The sequence below is a fragment of the Aythya marila genome (assembly GCF_965140915.1).
Source record: "Aythya marila genome assembly, chromosome: 3".
Lineage (NCBI taxonomy): Eukaryota > Metazoa > Chordata > Aves > Anseriformes > Anatidae > Aythya > Aythya marila.
This window is the reverse complement of record NC_139044.1, coordinates 75,624,476-75,638,849: the sequence shown is the minus strand read 5'-3', so window position 1 is coordinate 75,638,849 and position 14,374 is coordinate 75,624,476. Positions and strand designations below refer to the sequence as shown.

Here is a 14,374-nt window from a genome sequence, read left to right as displayed (position 1 = left end):
GCTGCACGTCCTTGATAAAAAGTGGCCGTTCTCACAGCTGTGAGATGTTCCTGACCTGCCGTGCTCCCGCTGCTGTGTCACATGGAGATTTGCTAATGCCCACTGGGAACTTTTTTTTTTTAATTTCATTTTTTACTTTTTTAATTTCTTTTTTTTTTTTACTTTTTTAATCTCATTTTAGCTTAGTGTGAAATCTCAAAAAGAAAAAAAGGATATTTTGAAATATTTTTTTTCACAAGCTTTGTTTAGCGGCTCCCGAATATTTGTTTATTTTGACAGCTGATGGGGAAGGACAAGTCTATTCTGTAATTTAGCAGTCTCCACATTTGCCCACTTTTCAATTTGATTTAGCAGATTTGGTTTTCGTTCCCTAATCACTTTTGTTCATTTATCAATGCCATAAAAGAAGTAATTACTAAATTTGGAAGGCTTAACAGAATCTGCTCCACAGACACGGGCTCGCTTGCCTAACACTAGTGGGATTTCTTACCAGTAGGTGTGAAGCGAGATGCATGGTAGAGGTATGTGGTGGAGCTAACCTGCTGTTTTGCCTTCTGCCTGTGGCACCAGCCAGTGTGCCAAGTCCCGTTCTTTCACTCCGGCGCACTCCTGCAGTTTAAGGAAAAGACTGACCGGAGCAATTGATTCTTCAGGTTTGACAGTGACTGCTGTGAAGGACTGTGGGGAGTGGAACTTGGAAGCTGGTGCGCTGGTGCTTGCAGATAGCGGCCTGTGTTGCATTGATGAGTTCAACAGTATCAAGGAACACGACAGAACCAGTATCCATGAAGCAATGGAGCAACAAACCATCAGCGTAGCAAAGGCAGGGTAAGTGGCATGTTAAGGCATGTAGCAAAATAACATGCTTCTCTTGCACTTACAGGTTGGTGGGTGGCTTGTCATGCTGACTAAAAATAGCTGTTTTCTTTGTTGTACTGCATAGTTTTGTTCTCAATGGTATTTGTAAACTAGGTGAGCCAGCATTTCAAAGGACAGTGCAATGGACCTGAGGTTGCAAGCAACCAGAATGAAGACGTACCCTGCTCGCTGCTGGGTTTTCAGTCTGCCACTGCCCTTAGGCAAGGGTACTTTCCTAAGAACTGTAGAATCATTAAGGTTGGAAGAGCTCTCCAAGGTCATCTGGTCCAACCACCCCCCTACCACCAATGTTACCCACTAAACCATGTCCCTAAGCGCCATGTCCAACCTTTCCTTAAACACCCGCAGGGACGATGACTCCACCACCTCCCAGGGCAACCTGTTCCAATGCCTGACCGCTCTTTCCAAAAAGAAGTCTCCTCATTTCCAACCTGAACCTCCTCTTTGTGTTCTTTTTTTTTTTTTTTTTGTCACATGGTGAGAGCCACCATAATAATTATATGTGAAATGAGGAATTTCACAAGGAACTCAGAAAGCAGGACTTTGTTTCTCCAAATTCCAGTAATACTGGACAGTAACAAAATAAGACCAAATAATTTCTAGGCTACCCAATCTTATATGTTGGGTGTGACATGACCATAAATTTCTGCTTACTTTCACGTCCTCATTTTTTTTCTATACTAGAACGTACTCAAATCTCTTTTTTTTTTTTTTCCCCTGCCAGTTTGATCTCTGAGCTCTAACGTTACTCTCTCAGCCACATGCAGCTCTCGTCCAGGCCCAAATCATGTCCTGACTGGTATTACCAGTCTCTGGTACCCAAAAGGCATTATCCTTTCCACATTCCTCCTTGTCACCTTCCACTCTGCTCTTCCTCCCATCACATCTTCTTCCTCTCAGTTATGGAACAACTTTGGACGCAAGGCAGCAGTTACTCTGGAGCTGACTCAAAATAGCTTGGTGACAAACCAAAGTTAGAATACTGCTGCTGCCTTAACTGAAACGATTGCGTTTGGACTACTAGAATAAAAATAATCTCCCCACATCTAAAAACACACACCAGGATAGCATAATTAAGAGGGAAAAATGTCATTTTCCCTGAGAAACAGATGATATGGCTGCCATCACTGGATGGTTGGGCTAATATTTGCAAGATGACTCTACACAGGAATAAAACATACCCGTATGTTACATTTCGTTTTACTTTCTGAAAATATGAAATAAGCTAAAATGTTACTTTTCATCGTGAAAAAAATCTATTTATACTGTATGAATCAGCAAAGTAGCATTTGTTTCTGAAAAGCTAGATTAGTTTTATTCAGCTAAGGATGTACCTGAATATAGAGATTGCTTGTGGGAATATTACCTAGCTACTTTTGGTGTCCCAAGTACTGTCTTTCTGTCTAGTTGCTATTCTCTGACTGAGAAATGCTTGATATATAATATCTATTAATAAAATGCATATAGTTTAGCTCGTATGCTCTTTAAATGTAAGATGTGCTCTTTATAACATAAAACCATGATAATTGTTGTTAACACTTTGGAGTCATTTCCTCGATCCAGCTCAGTTCAGCTGTAATGTTCATCATATTTTTCTCTAGCTTGGTATGCAAGCTTAATACAAGGACAACAATACTGGCAGCAACAAACCCCAAAGGTCATTATGACCCTAACGAGTCTGTCTCCGTCAACATAGCTCTTGGCAGTCCCCTGCTGAGCAGATTTGATCTGGTCTTAGTATTGTTAGATACAAAGAATGAGGAGTGGGACCGCATCATTTCATCTTTCATCTTGCAAAATAAAGGTATGAGTTTGTTTTTGTTTTTGTTTTTGTTTTTGTTTTTAATTTCCCCACCTTTCTGTTTTGTTATTTTGTTATTTTTGTTATTTATTTGTTAGTTTGTTATTTTTCAGCCTTTCACATCAATCAGCGTTTGCATGTTTACTGTGATAGTTGCCTGTGGTATGGTTGTCTTTCTAGCAGGAAAAAGATAGAGATCATTGATTAATTAATAGGGGAGAGCTGTGAACACCATACCTTTACCTTTACTCTATGATCGTTTGCAAGAGATTTCAGCCCAGACTGCTTCGGCTTCCATGTTTTCATTACTCGATGCGCAGATCCTACACGCAGTACCATTACATGCTGTCAATGAGAAGCTTAATTCAGACAGAACAAATTTGAGCTGTGTGTGCTGCAGGGCCTGGAGAGTGCGTATTAGCGGTCCGCATGTGGAGCTCTGCATGTGTGCTCTGGAATTAGGAAAGGCAGAGTGATTTGATTTTAACCTGCTTTAGGAACATGACTTTGATCCTCATTAGAGAAGTGGTTAGAGGAGACTTCTTCAGCTAACTTCCTTGCTTTTCTTTCCTTACCAAAATGCTTCCCTGTAAAAAAAAATAAATGTTCAGAATATGGCAGGTAGCCTTTGGCTTCTATAGAGTAGATAAAGACAGCCAGAGGAAGTGCATACGTTCGAGTGGCATTTTATACTTGACACGGTATCAGAGCACTTGGTAATGGCTGTACCATCTGGTGGGCAGCGAGTCTGACAGCTCCGCTGTTCAAACTGCTGGAGGCTTTGCTGTGGATTTTGCTAGGGGAGGGACTGGATGTCATGTAACATTCCACACTGGAATTTGACCAAGTCTCTGAGGACTCATGCACAGACACTCCAGTATGCCCCAGAAATACGGTAGGAGGTATTTTACGTTCACCCATCTACTTAACAGGAATTCTTCAGAAAAAGCTTGATGTCTGTTGTTATACAATCACTGACTAGGCAGTTGTTGCACAGGTTGCCCTAGCAAATCAGAAAAGCTGTGGAGCATGGAAAAGATGAAAACCTACTTCTGCCTTATAAAAAGTATACAGCCGAAACTGTCTGATGAGAGCAACCTGATCCTCGTACGCTATTACCAAATGCAGCGTCAGAGTGACTGCCGAAATGCTGCCCGAACTACCATTCGCTTATTGGAGAGTTTGATACGCCTTGCAGAAGGTAAGGCCGGGACAACTTTATTTTTAGGCTAACAATTAACCTTTATGAAATGAATAGATCAGGAGTATAATTATAGCCAGTAAGCAGAGTAGGGTTTTCTCCATAGAGTTATGGATAGATGAACCTTGCATTGTTTGATCTTCATAATCTAAATAGACTTGGGGTTGGAGATTTGAATGTGGGAAAGGGTGTTATGTTTAGATGATCAAAACCGGTTTTAATTTTGCCATTCTCACATTCATAATAAAAACTAAAGGCACTGGAAGAAATTACATTTGAGGAAAAAATCTCAGAAGTTATGTGCCTTTATGAAAAGCAAATCCCAGGATTCGTTTTACTTTATTTGAGTCCTGGGTTGCCACTCTACTCAGCCTGAGGAAAGGTGTCAAGTATTTTGTTCTATCCTAAAATTAATATAACATAAAATACAACACATTTTTGTTCAAGTCTCTATCTCACAATAGGGACTGCAACAACTCCAACTCTAAACTCAAATCATATTTTACTTGAACAAAATCAAAGGAATTAGTAGGTCTCTTTCTTAATATGATTGTGTTTTCTAAAATGGCATATCAAGTATTTCCAGGATGAATTTAAAATAAAATCTTTTTTTTTTTCTTTTTCTTTTTTTCCCCCTTTTTTATGCCAATCAGTAAGCTAGTGCTTTCTGCATCAGATGTTTATATTTTGGTCTCCATTTGGGGGTGAAAATTATTTAGGTGAAAGACATTATTAGCCTTTAGGGATTCACATGTTATTTATATGTTCAAGGTTTCTTCCATTCTTGTCTGTCACGTGGTTGGGACTTCCAGTAGCATTTTGTTCTTCCAAACTATTACATAGATGGTATTAATTAAATTGCCTTTATTTTGCTGAGTAAGAGCCATGTTTGCACAGCCAATTCTTCATGCAGTAAATTATTTGCATTACAACCATTTACAAAAAACAGTTTTATTGTCTTAAGAAATGGAAGCAAGAAAAAATAAACTATTGTAGAGAAAAATATGTTCTAGGCCACTTAGAAGAAATCAAATCTTTTTTGACCTATGATGAAAGTTATGCTTAATTTTTCACTTTTTGATGATGACATCTACCTATATAGATAGGGATGTTTTACATCACACTCTCTGTGATATCCAGCACATTTTTTAACTCTAGCATTTTGCGTATCTTTATTCAAACTGTCATAGTAACTATAATCCAGAAGTCGCATTCTTTACTAGTAAAATTAAACCTTCCAGTCTCTCTTGAAATTGACACAAAAATCAAAAGGATTATATTGACGTTTGAGTTAGACCCATATACAAGCTTTTGAAGAGCTAAAAAATTTTGAAGAAATATCATCTCCCTTGTAGTAAAATAAAAACAAAACCAAACCAAACAAAACAAAGTAACCTTTTTGACCCTATTTGCACTTGCACTTACTTTCAGTGCCCACCTGTTTTTTTCTAGCTCATGCCCGGTTGATGTTTAGGGATACTGTGACTTTGGAAGATGCTGTGACGGTGGTATCGGTGATGGAATCGTCTATGCAGGTACGGTTTCTTGCAGACATTGCTGCACTAAGGGATTTATAATGTTGGTATGTTGCCAGCTCCGTTCATCTCTTTGGGGAGGATTTCACGCAATCATGGAAAGTAGGTAATCAGCGACTTCGACAAGTAATTTTTAGTCCATCTTGATAATTAAAATACTTAAAAGCGGGTTATAATGAAAAGTCTGGATTGATCATAAAGGAATAGCACCTTTTTTTTAATAGACTCTGAAGTCTAAGTGGAGTTTTGTATACTCTTAGCTCTTAATAATCTACATTTTAAAGACCTTTTGAGCCAGAAGTTGTGTTTATATCACTGTGTTTAATAACTTCTGACATTTTTTTCTTTTATGATGTTACCTTTTCACCCATTAACTAGGTACGAGCGGACCAAACAATTTTTATTTTTTCTGAGAAAGTTTCAAATAGTTGCCAAGAGCAATACTTTATTTTGCCATTAGATGATTTTAAAACATGCTCTTGGTGATACTGAAACTCACAGAACTTTTAGGAGACCAATTTTACTCTGGAAGCCTTAAAAACTTAGTTGCTGTACACTGAAAAATGTGTATACCAATTAGCACACAGATTTGTGTAATGTTTCCATGTAAAAAAAAAACAACAAAACATTTAAAAAAGTCTGAAGGCTAGATTTTTGTTTACTGTAGCGTCATTAGGTTATTGAAAATAAGGAAAAGCAGCACATTTATAACAAGAAAAGGAATATGAATCTGGTAGAGGCTTTTTTAAATGGAAATGTGGAAAATAATGTAGATGACTATTACCTTAAATGGAATATTTTTAAGAGAAATAAATCTTAATGCTTTGAAATAGAAAATAAAAATTACCATAAGCAGATTATCCAAAGTTTTGCATGTTGAGGTTCTTAACACTTCTGAATTACTTGGTTTTGGCTCTGTCAGAGATAGGGTACTCTACTGCACAGAGGACCGGGCTGATCCAAACTGTCACATCCTATGTTTCTGTATGGTTTGATATAAATATATTCAGGTTAAAGCAATTTTATATGGTACCCACTAGCTCAAAGTAGCAGGTAGGCACTTGTGATCTACCTTGTTCTTTCAGTGGAAGTTGAGAGACTAATTGCAGTCAGTGCCACAAATAATCTACTGCACAGTGTTGCACGTGGAATTTGTCTCAAAAATACTACAGGGTCTGACCTTATTAAGTAGCAGAAGATTATTTCACTGTCTGCTGCAATTCATTTTGCAGTATTTTGAAGAGCTCAGCTTTTCAGTGACAGCACTGCATCTAAGTTAAAATAAGAAGCTCTAACACCACATCCTGTTGAAACAGCAGAAGATACTACCTAGGTGTAATTAAAACTGTAATTACCTAGAGTGGAATTTGATGGGACACTATTTCAAAGTAGTATGATTTTGGGACATAAGAAACCTGAAATACTCAGATATTTTTTTCATAACAGGTCAAAAAGTGGAGACTGATGAATATATATTGTCATCTGTGTATCACTACATCATCAGCAATAAATGTAAAAAAATTGTTTAACTATGGGTCACTTTCTCATGTTTATTCATCCCTCAAGGGCTGCAGTGTTCATAACAATCATCTGTCTAATCAGTGTCAGTGAGAAATTTGCCTGTGTTATGACTGTAGAAGACTACCTGGGAGCAGTTTATACGCTTATCATATTTGCTCCATTATTCACTTTTTATGAGGGAATAGGTAAATGTGTTAATTTTTTCTAAGAATCTGCAAACTTGAGATCTGCTATTTAAGGCCAAATTTTGCTTTTGACCTGGAAAGTATAAAAGAATCGCTGAAATTCTTTTTGAAAGCAGTAACATATGTTTTATTAAAAAAAATAATAGAAGCAACGTGGAAAGCTTATTTTCAGAAAGTGTTTCCTTCTCTAAAAGGAAAATGTTTTTATCAATAGATTACATCGTGTGTTTCCTGCCTAATTGTAGAATGTGGTTGGAAATGAGGGAGAACCAGTGTTATTCTTGAAGGACTGGCTGCTACCTTTCAGCTTAGCAAACACTGTTTTAAATGCTGTCTTTCCAAACTAGGTTCTACCGAAAAAAAATTGTCATATTCTTGCCAGTGTAAAATCAAAGTTCACAGTTCTCAGGCCAGTATTCAGATACTTTACGTGATCCCTCTTGGGAAGGAGGGCTACCCATTTTTGTCACTGACATCCTTCATTGATTTTTGTTTGTTTGTTTGTTCTGTACTCTAATTCACCCTTATTTTTCTCAGGGAGAAAAAGGTCAGGGAGAGCAGGACATAATTGTATCCCGTGGGCATATGCCTTGAGATACATGTTCCTTTTTTCTTTTTTTTCCATTGGATTCGTATATCAAAAAGCAGCTACCCCTTGTCAATGTTTGCATCAGTGTTTTATTATTTACTGTTCAAGTGCTGTTCTAAATATAGAGTTCTCCGTTTCTTCATGTACTTTTCTGTGGAATTCATTTCCGGTCTATTTTAGTATTTCAGAAATATTAATTTATTTATCTTCATGCAGTCATTGTGAAGTGACAGGCTGGTACTACTCCTGTTCTATGACCTGGAGCTGGCATATGCAAGATCCCAAAGACATTATCCACTGCAGCACGTCCCATGAGAAATGGTTAGGGCTTCGGTTTCAGAGCAGGAGAACTTCGAGTGTTATAGCAGTTTCCTTCTGTGAACACAACGTGTCAGGCTCCCGGTTATGAGTTTATTGCCTTTCAAAACCTTTGTTTAACTGGCTCCATCAAAATCACAAGAACTGGAACTTTGCATAGAGGTAGAATCCAGTTTTCCACAGCAGCTTTTAGCTGTCCTAACCAAGAGACCAGGCTTTACTTTCTACAGTCCCTGCCTCATTAACTATGCACTTCCCAGTGTTTGAAACAAATAAAGAAAAAATCACAATTAAATAAATAAATACATCTTGAAACAAATAAGGGTCCTACAAGAACCTTCTCCATTACTACCAATCAGTGCTTCTATGTGGAACAGATTTGTCACATTTCTGAGTCATCAGTGAAAGCTAAGACAAGTGATAACTTAAATGGGATGTGTTGGTGGTTGCCCAGCCAGCCGTTGTTATAGCACTGTGTGGTTTTGGAGGGCTTGAATTAGCCATTTGAGTGATGTTCTTCCCGTTTGATTATTTTTAACGTGAAATTTTAAAATGACAAAAGGGAAAAAACAGAAAAATGGCAACATACGGCATCACATGGACTGCATGCTTTTGACGGGAACAGCCTCTAGACTCAAGAGTCTCTATGTGTCTATAAGAGTCTCTATAGATAGAGTTTCTAGGCAATTTCTTGTTCTAGAGGCTGTCAACTTTTGCTTTTGCTCTTGTGGTGCTTGATAAGCATATCATTCATTAGTTGTATTGAGCTTTATAGATTAGTTAGGAGTTGTAAATGACAGCTAATCTGTGGCAAAATAGTGGGTTGTTATGGTTTGGTGTGGTTTGGTTTTAAAGAGTTGTAATGGAATATTTGGTGTGGAACAAGAATATCATGCAGATATTCTGTTCCAAATAGACACTACTTCATTTCTTACAAAGCACAGCTAAAATGTTCCAGATTAAAAACACTTTTTTTCTGGAATCATTCCTGAATCATCAGTTACCCTTAAAGATCTATTCGGAAAAATTTTGGAGTTTGATTTCTGCCATGTTGACCAGCCTTAACACCCGTATCTTTCCTTTTAAATAAGTAGGAAAAGCTAATAATAATTTTTTAAAAAAGCAGTCAAAATATCTTCCATTATAATAGAATAGGTAATATCATGGGTAGAATTTTTACAAGGCATTTGGAAGACTACTTTTTATTCCTAATGTCCATTTATAATAATGATGTTCTCAAGCCTTAGACTTTCTATTTTTGTATAAATCAAATAAAATCAACACCCAGTAAGAGTAAGTGGCAGGGTTGATCATAAAATAGCTCTATGTGTGTAAGCAGCCTTGCCTGTGTGCGCAGACCTAACAGGATTACTTGTGCAAATGGAGTTACTCAGTAAATATTTGTTAACTGAAGCTTTAAAATATCAGAGGGAGTACTTTGTATTAAATGCTCTCTACTGCTTAAATCTGATACTGAATAAAAAAGATAATTTCTTTTTTTTTTTTTTTTAATCTCTTCTGGTGATCCAGGGGGGTGCACTTCTTGGAGCCATCAATGCCTTGCACACCTCCTTCCCAGAGAACCCAATGGCGCAGTACCGAGCACAGTGTGAACTCATCCTGGAGCGGCTGGAGCTGCAGGATCTTCTGCACAAGGAGCTGCAAAGACTTGACAGGTTAGAATATGCAGAGTAACAAAATAATTCAATAGAGAAAAAGAATTGATTGACAATAATACCTGGAGAGTGTCTAAAAATAGAATCTGACATTGGGAAAGGACTTGTTCTTTAGAGGACACAAATAAGCAAGGAGATTGGTTTAAAGGAGTACTTTATCATCACAAGATCCTTTCTCTCTCTGGGTTATGGAATGTTCAAAGAGTTTTAACAGTTTAATCAGATCCCAACATAAATCTCAAATTTATACTCAGGTATATTTCTGCTGAACTTATTAGGGTGAAAATGCAAGATTTTTTAGCTGAACAAATAATTTTATATAACTTTTTGTTACTTGCTTGGTAAAATACAGCATGTTTGCTTCATATTTTTAAGACTTCCTTTGTGTTGGGCTTGTCATGATTCTTGCCTTTCTTTTAATGGAAAATGCAATCCTGAATCAAAGTTCTGTTCTTTTGGGTGATTTTTGTTTTTACACACTGGAATTTTCACTATCTTTTCTCCAATTTTCGGCTCGCTACAATACTATGTGGAAGTCTATTTGCTGTTATTAATAGAAAACTTCTAACTTCCTGTGGCTGAGAGGAGAACACTAGGATTGGCAGGAAATGAAATGCAAACAAACAAACAAACAAAACACCACATTTGTTTCCTGAAATGAGATCAGGCTTTAAAGAAACTTGTACTGTCCTATTGTTAAAGGAAGATAAAAGATTAATGTTATTGAAGCTAAAGGAATAAGAACAGCTGGGAAAATACACTTTTTCCTTCAAGCATTTTTTAGACTTTGTTTTGCAATTTATAGTTAGGACATCCTAAATAAGCACTAAAGCAATAAAAGCAGATGAAAGTGGGGTATCTCCAACAGGCAGGCAAAAACTACTTTTAGAAAACAGAAGTGTTCACAAAGGGTGATAGAAATACAGTGTGGGGTGGGAGATCAAACACAAAAATGGGATCAGGTCTGTGTGGCCTTCCTGGCAGGGGCTTGTGTTATCTGCTCCTAAGGCCGCCCAGTGAAAGGGATTTCCCATTCCCATTGGGTTGCCTGTCCCATTATTGCTCCATCCTCATACTCATGAAGGTTTCCTCCACATCCCACTGAATCCCCTATTCTGCAAATTGAGCTGATTTCTTCTTCCCTTTAAACAGCTGAGAGAACACTTAATGAATGTCCTCTTTAAATACTAAATGAATGTCCTTTTCTGTGTTAGAAGACTTGTCTCATGCATTCCCCTCAGACTGCATTTTGATAAAACAAGCATTCATCTTGCAGCCCATCTTGATGAATCAGAGCATTTCTGTTACTCTCCAGGAAAATTGTGTGTGTTCTATCAGAATAAGATTATTAGTAAATAATGAGGAAGAAGGCTTTAAAAGATATCTGTCAACATAGCGTGCTCTCTCATATAGTAGAGGAACAGTTTGTAACGCATAGGAATCATTGCAGCTACGTTGGTGCAGTTACTCATGGTTACAGTCACTATTTAGCAAACACAGAAGCGTGCTGTCTCCCTTGGAGATTGTATGGTTAGGTATGGTAGAATATCAGCTATGCTGAAATTGGAGGGAACCCTCCTTCTAGTACCTCCGTTGTGCTGGAGAACCCTGAGAATACAGCTGCAGACAGTGATAATTCAGCTTTTAAGGTGATCTGAGATGCTTTCGGTCTATCCCAGAGTTTTTGACACGTTGGCTCCATAGTGATTGTGAGAGAAAGCCACGAGCAACCACTACTCAAAGTAACACCTGGGTTTTCCACTCTGGTAACTCATTTGAGGCTTTGCCTTTCTCAGGGTAAAATCTGGTTGAGGTTCTTCTTCTAGAAGATGTGCTTACAGAATTTGTAATCCGTAAGGAACTCTAGCAATGGCAATTCGCTGTGCAGACCTGTATTGATTTAGTGTTACTTCTCAAGGAAATTAAGTTTATGTAGTTGCTTTCTCTGTCCATCTGCTTATCATCTGTTGGAGACACTAAATTCTGTCACTTAATGTAGAAGTTGCTGAGATCAAAATACAGCACCAGTTTCTGAAGCTATATGTAGAACTTAATCCAGTTACTTAACCCAAATCCTTTGTAGTTCTTCATCATTCGTACATACTAAGCATCATTAAGGAAAAAAAAAAAAAACAAAAAACAAACAAACAAACAAAAAAAAACCTGACTACTTCTTAATCTTTTTCATTCCATAGATTACAAAAAGAAAACTCTTCCCAGCTGCAACCTGAAGAAACAAGTTTTGGTACTCCTACAGGATGCTTGGACAAGGATACATTTGAGTCAAAGCAAATGTCTCAGTCAGAGCCTTCAAATCAACAAATGAGTAACTCCAAGCCGCAGCCCTCTTTACCCAAAGGCAATGGTGAAGGGGAAATACATCTAGAACCCTCAGGCAACCCAGCACCTGATAATAACAAAGGTACAAACCACTTGACTAAACACAGTAAAAGAGCTGATGGCAGCCTGGCATGGTTTGACAGCCTGGAAGACAGCAACACTGATGCTGAAGAAACTTTTCAGAAAAAGTCTCCACTGCCCAAGATAATCCCAGATAAATTGGCTTCAAAAGCCTCGTGCAATACCTCCTGCTCAGAAGGAGGAGGTTCTTCAATCCTAAGGAAGGGAAATGGAGCGAGAGAATCACAAGCAACTGTGAATCTACATGCTCCTTTGGGACAGGACAAAGCTTCCAAGATAATCAGGAAAAGGACCGAAGAACAGGAATGTTTTTCTTCAGGAGCAAATACTCAAGACCCAGCATCACCAAGTGCTGATGTGCAGGATTCAGTTATTACACAGCGGGTTTCTAAAAGGTGGCAGAGACTGCACACAGAGAGATCACACGGATTCTTCACGAGCACACAAGATCCTGAGGCAAAGGCCCTTCCCCCAGCGTTACCTGCATCTGGCCTGCTAGATCTTTCAAGTGATACAGACTCCGTGTTAGGGGAGGAAAAGAGCAGTGCATCTGCAGCAGCCAAAAATGCAACAATTTCCATAAGGAAACGAAGTAAAGATCAAGTAGAGAAGGAAGCAAAGGTAGTAAGCTCCCATGAGCCAGAAATCATTGACACTGAAAGTCCTCCAGCAGCTAAACTAGCTAAATTCTCTTTCAGACCAAGGACAAAACTTGATCATTCTTCCGAGAAGAAAAATGCAGAATTTTCTCTTTTTCAGAGTGAAAATATTACTAAGCCTGGAGAGCAGCAGCCAGAAGAATGCTGCCCCCCTGAGAAACGCAAGATGACATTGAGCCGCTTAGGAAGAAAGAGTATGGAAAAGCAACCAGTCGATAATAAGGGGAGTGGAGAGCAGCAGAGTCAGGCCTTAGAGAAAGAGGTCGGAGGAAATGCAGCGGTACGTCCTGATGTCAGCTTCAGTGCTGTGTTATCTCCACCCACTGAAAAGGGAAGGGAGGGAGGGGAAAAGCTTGGTGGCCCAAGCACAGAGAGGGTGTGCTCAGGCACGTTAGAAAAACTGTCCAGGTTCTGCTTTGCATCACGTCCTGACTCAAAATCAGAAACTCCACCTACTGTTAAGAATGGTGCTAGCAACAAGGAAAGTCACAGCCCGTTGCTGCAGGTGCACGTGAGCAATCCGAGCAAAAGGAAGAGCTTTGCACTGGGAAATGCTGGTAAAGCACGTGTTGTCACCCAGAAATCCCTCTTCTCGATAGCAGAGCTGGATGATGCTGCGTTAGATTTTGATTGGGATGAAGAGGTTAGGAAAAATCCAAGCTTGTAACGTGGATATCCTCCAAGTTTCTTAAGATGTGGCTGTTCTGACTCTCCATCCTTCTATCAATCATATCAACAGCATCTGTAGTTTACAAAGCATTTAAAAATAATCGTTCTGGACCTCTGTGGGTACCAATAAACACACGTCCTTTACGGGCTGCATACTTCACCCCAGCTGAAGGCTGCATATACTGCAGGCCTGATGTTACTTTCGGTTTTTCTAAACTTCCCAAGACTGCTTATGTCAGTTGATTTTTCTGATTAACCTGAAGACTCACACGGTTATGTTCATGTAAACAGAGTACAGCAACACCTGCAGAGGAGCAGGTTTAATTGACTGTTGTCCTTTATTTTGTGTAACAATTGGAACTATGTATGTGATCCAGATTGTCCTTATAAATGACCATGCCACTTTAGAAAAATGATGATGCTGAAGCTATGCTATTATGTTTTGTTTATCTATCTGTAAGGTTTGTTTTCAGTGCAGTAGCAATGTTGTAAGTTCTCATCATGCTCTGGTGAGTATTCCCATATTATCAGTATCATGACAATTTTGCTACATGTCTGGTTACTGCACTCCTTGCCACACAGCTGATGCTGAAGACATGTATCTAGGGCTTTCTGTTTCTCATTTGTGTGTTTTTTTTTTTCTTTTTTTCTTTTTTTCTTTTTTTTTTCTCTTTTTTTTTTTTTTCAGTTTTAAATACACTGGTTGAGGTATCTGTGTCTGTATTCTGGCTCATTTTATCAAAACCCATCTCTGTAATAAACATACAGAAGAAATTCTAGGTGACTGGGAATCCTCAGTAACCAGGGTAACTTCAAGGCAGGCCTGAAGCCCTGGCATAAAAGCTACACCGCAAACGTAACTGCACAGTGAGCAGCTACCCTAGTGTGGCTTGATTCTACCTCAGATACTGTTTAGTTGA

The 14,374-nt window shown here is 38.5% G+C and overlaps 1 protein-coding gene across 1 annotated transcript in view; it reads left to right on the top strand.

Moving 5' to 3' along the window:
- The window catches only part of MCM9 (minichromosome maintenance 9 homologous recombination repair factor), a 44,863-nt gene extending 30,849 nt beyond the window's left edge, over positions 1-14,014 (top strand). The window contains exons 7-12 of the mRNA XM_082757774.1: positions 654-828; positions 2,481-2,683; positions 3,678-3,881; positions 5,334-5,416; positions 9,560-9,705; positions 11,901-14,014. Of these exons, the coding sequence (XP_082613900.1) occupies positions 654-828; positions 2,481-2,683; positions 3,678-3,881; positions 5,334-5,416; positions 9,560-9,705; positions 11,901-13,452 (2,363 nt within the window). The 3' untranslated portion in view covers positions 13,453-14,014. The remainder of the gene's footprint in view (positions 1-653; positions 829-2,480; positions 2,684-3,677; positions 3,882-5,333; positions 5,417-9,559; positions 9,706-11,900) is intronic.
- Positions 14,015-14,374: the final 360 nt, after the last annotated feature.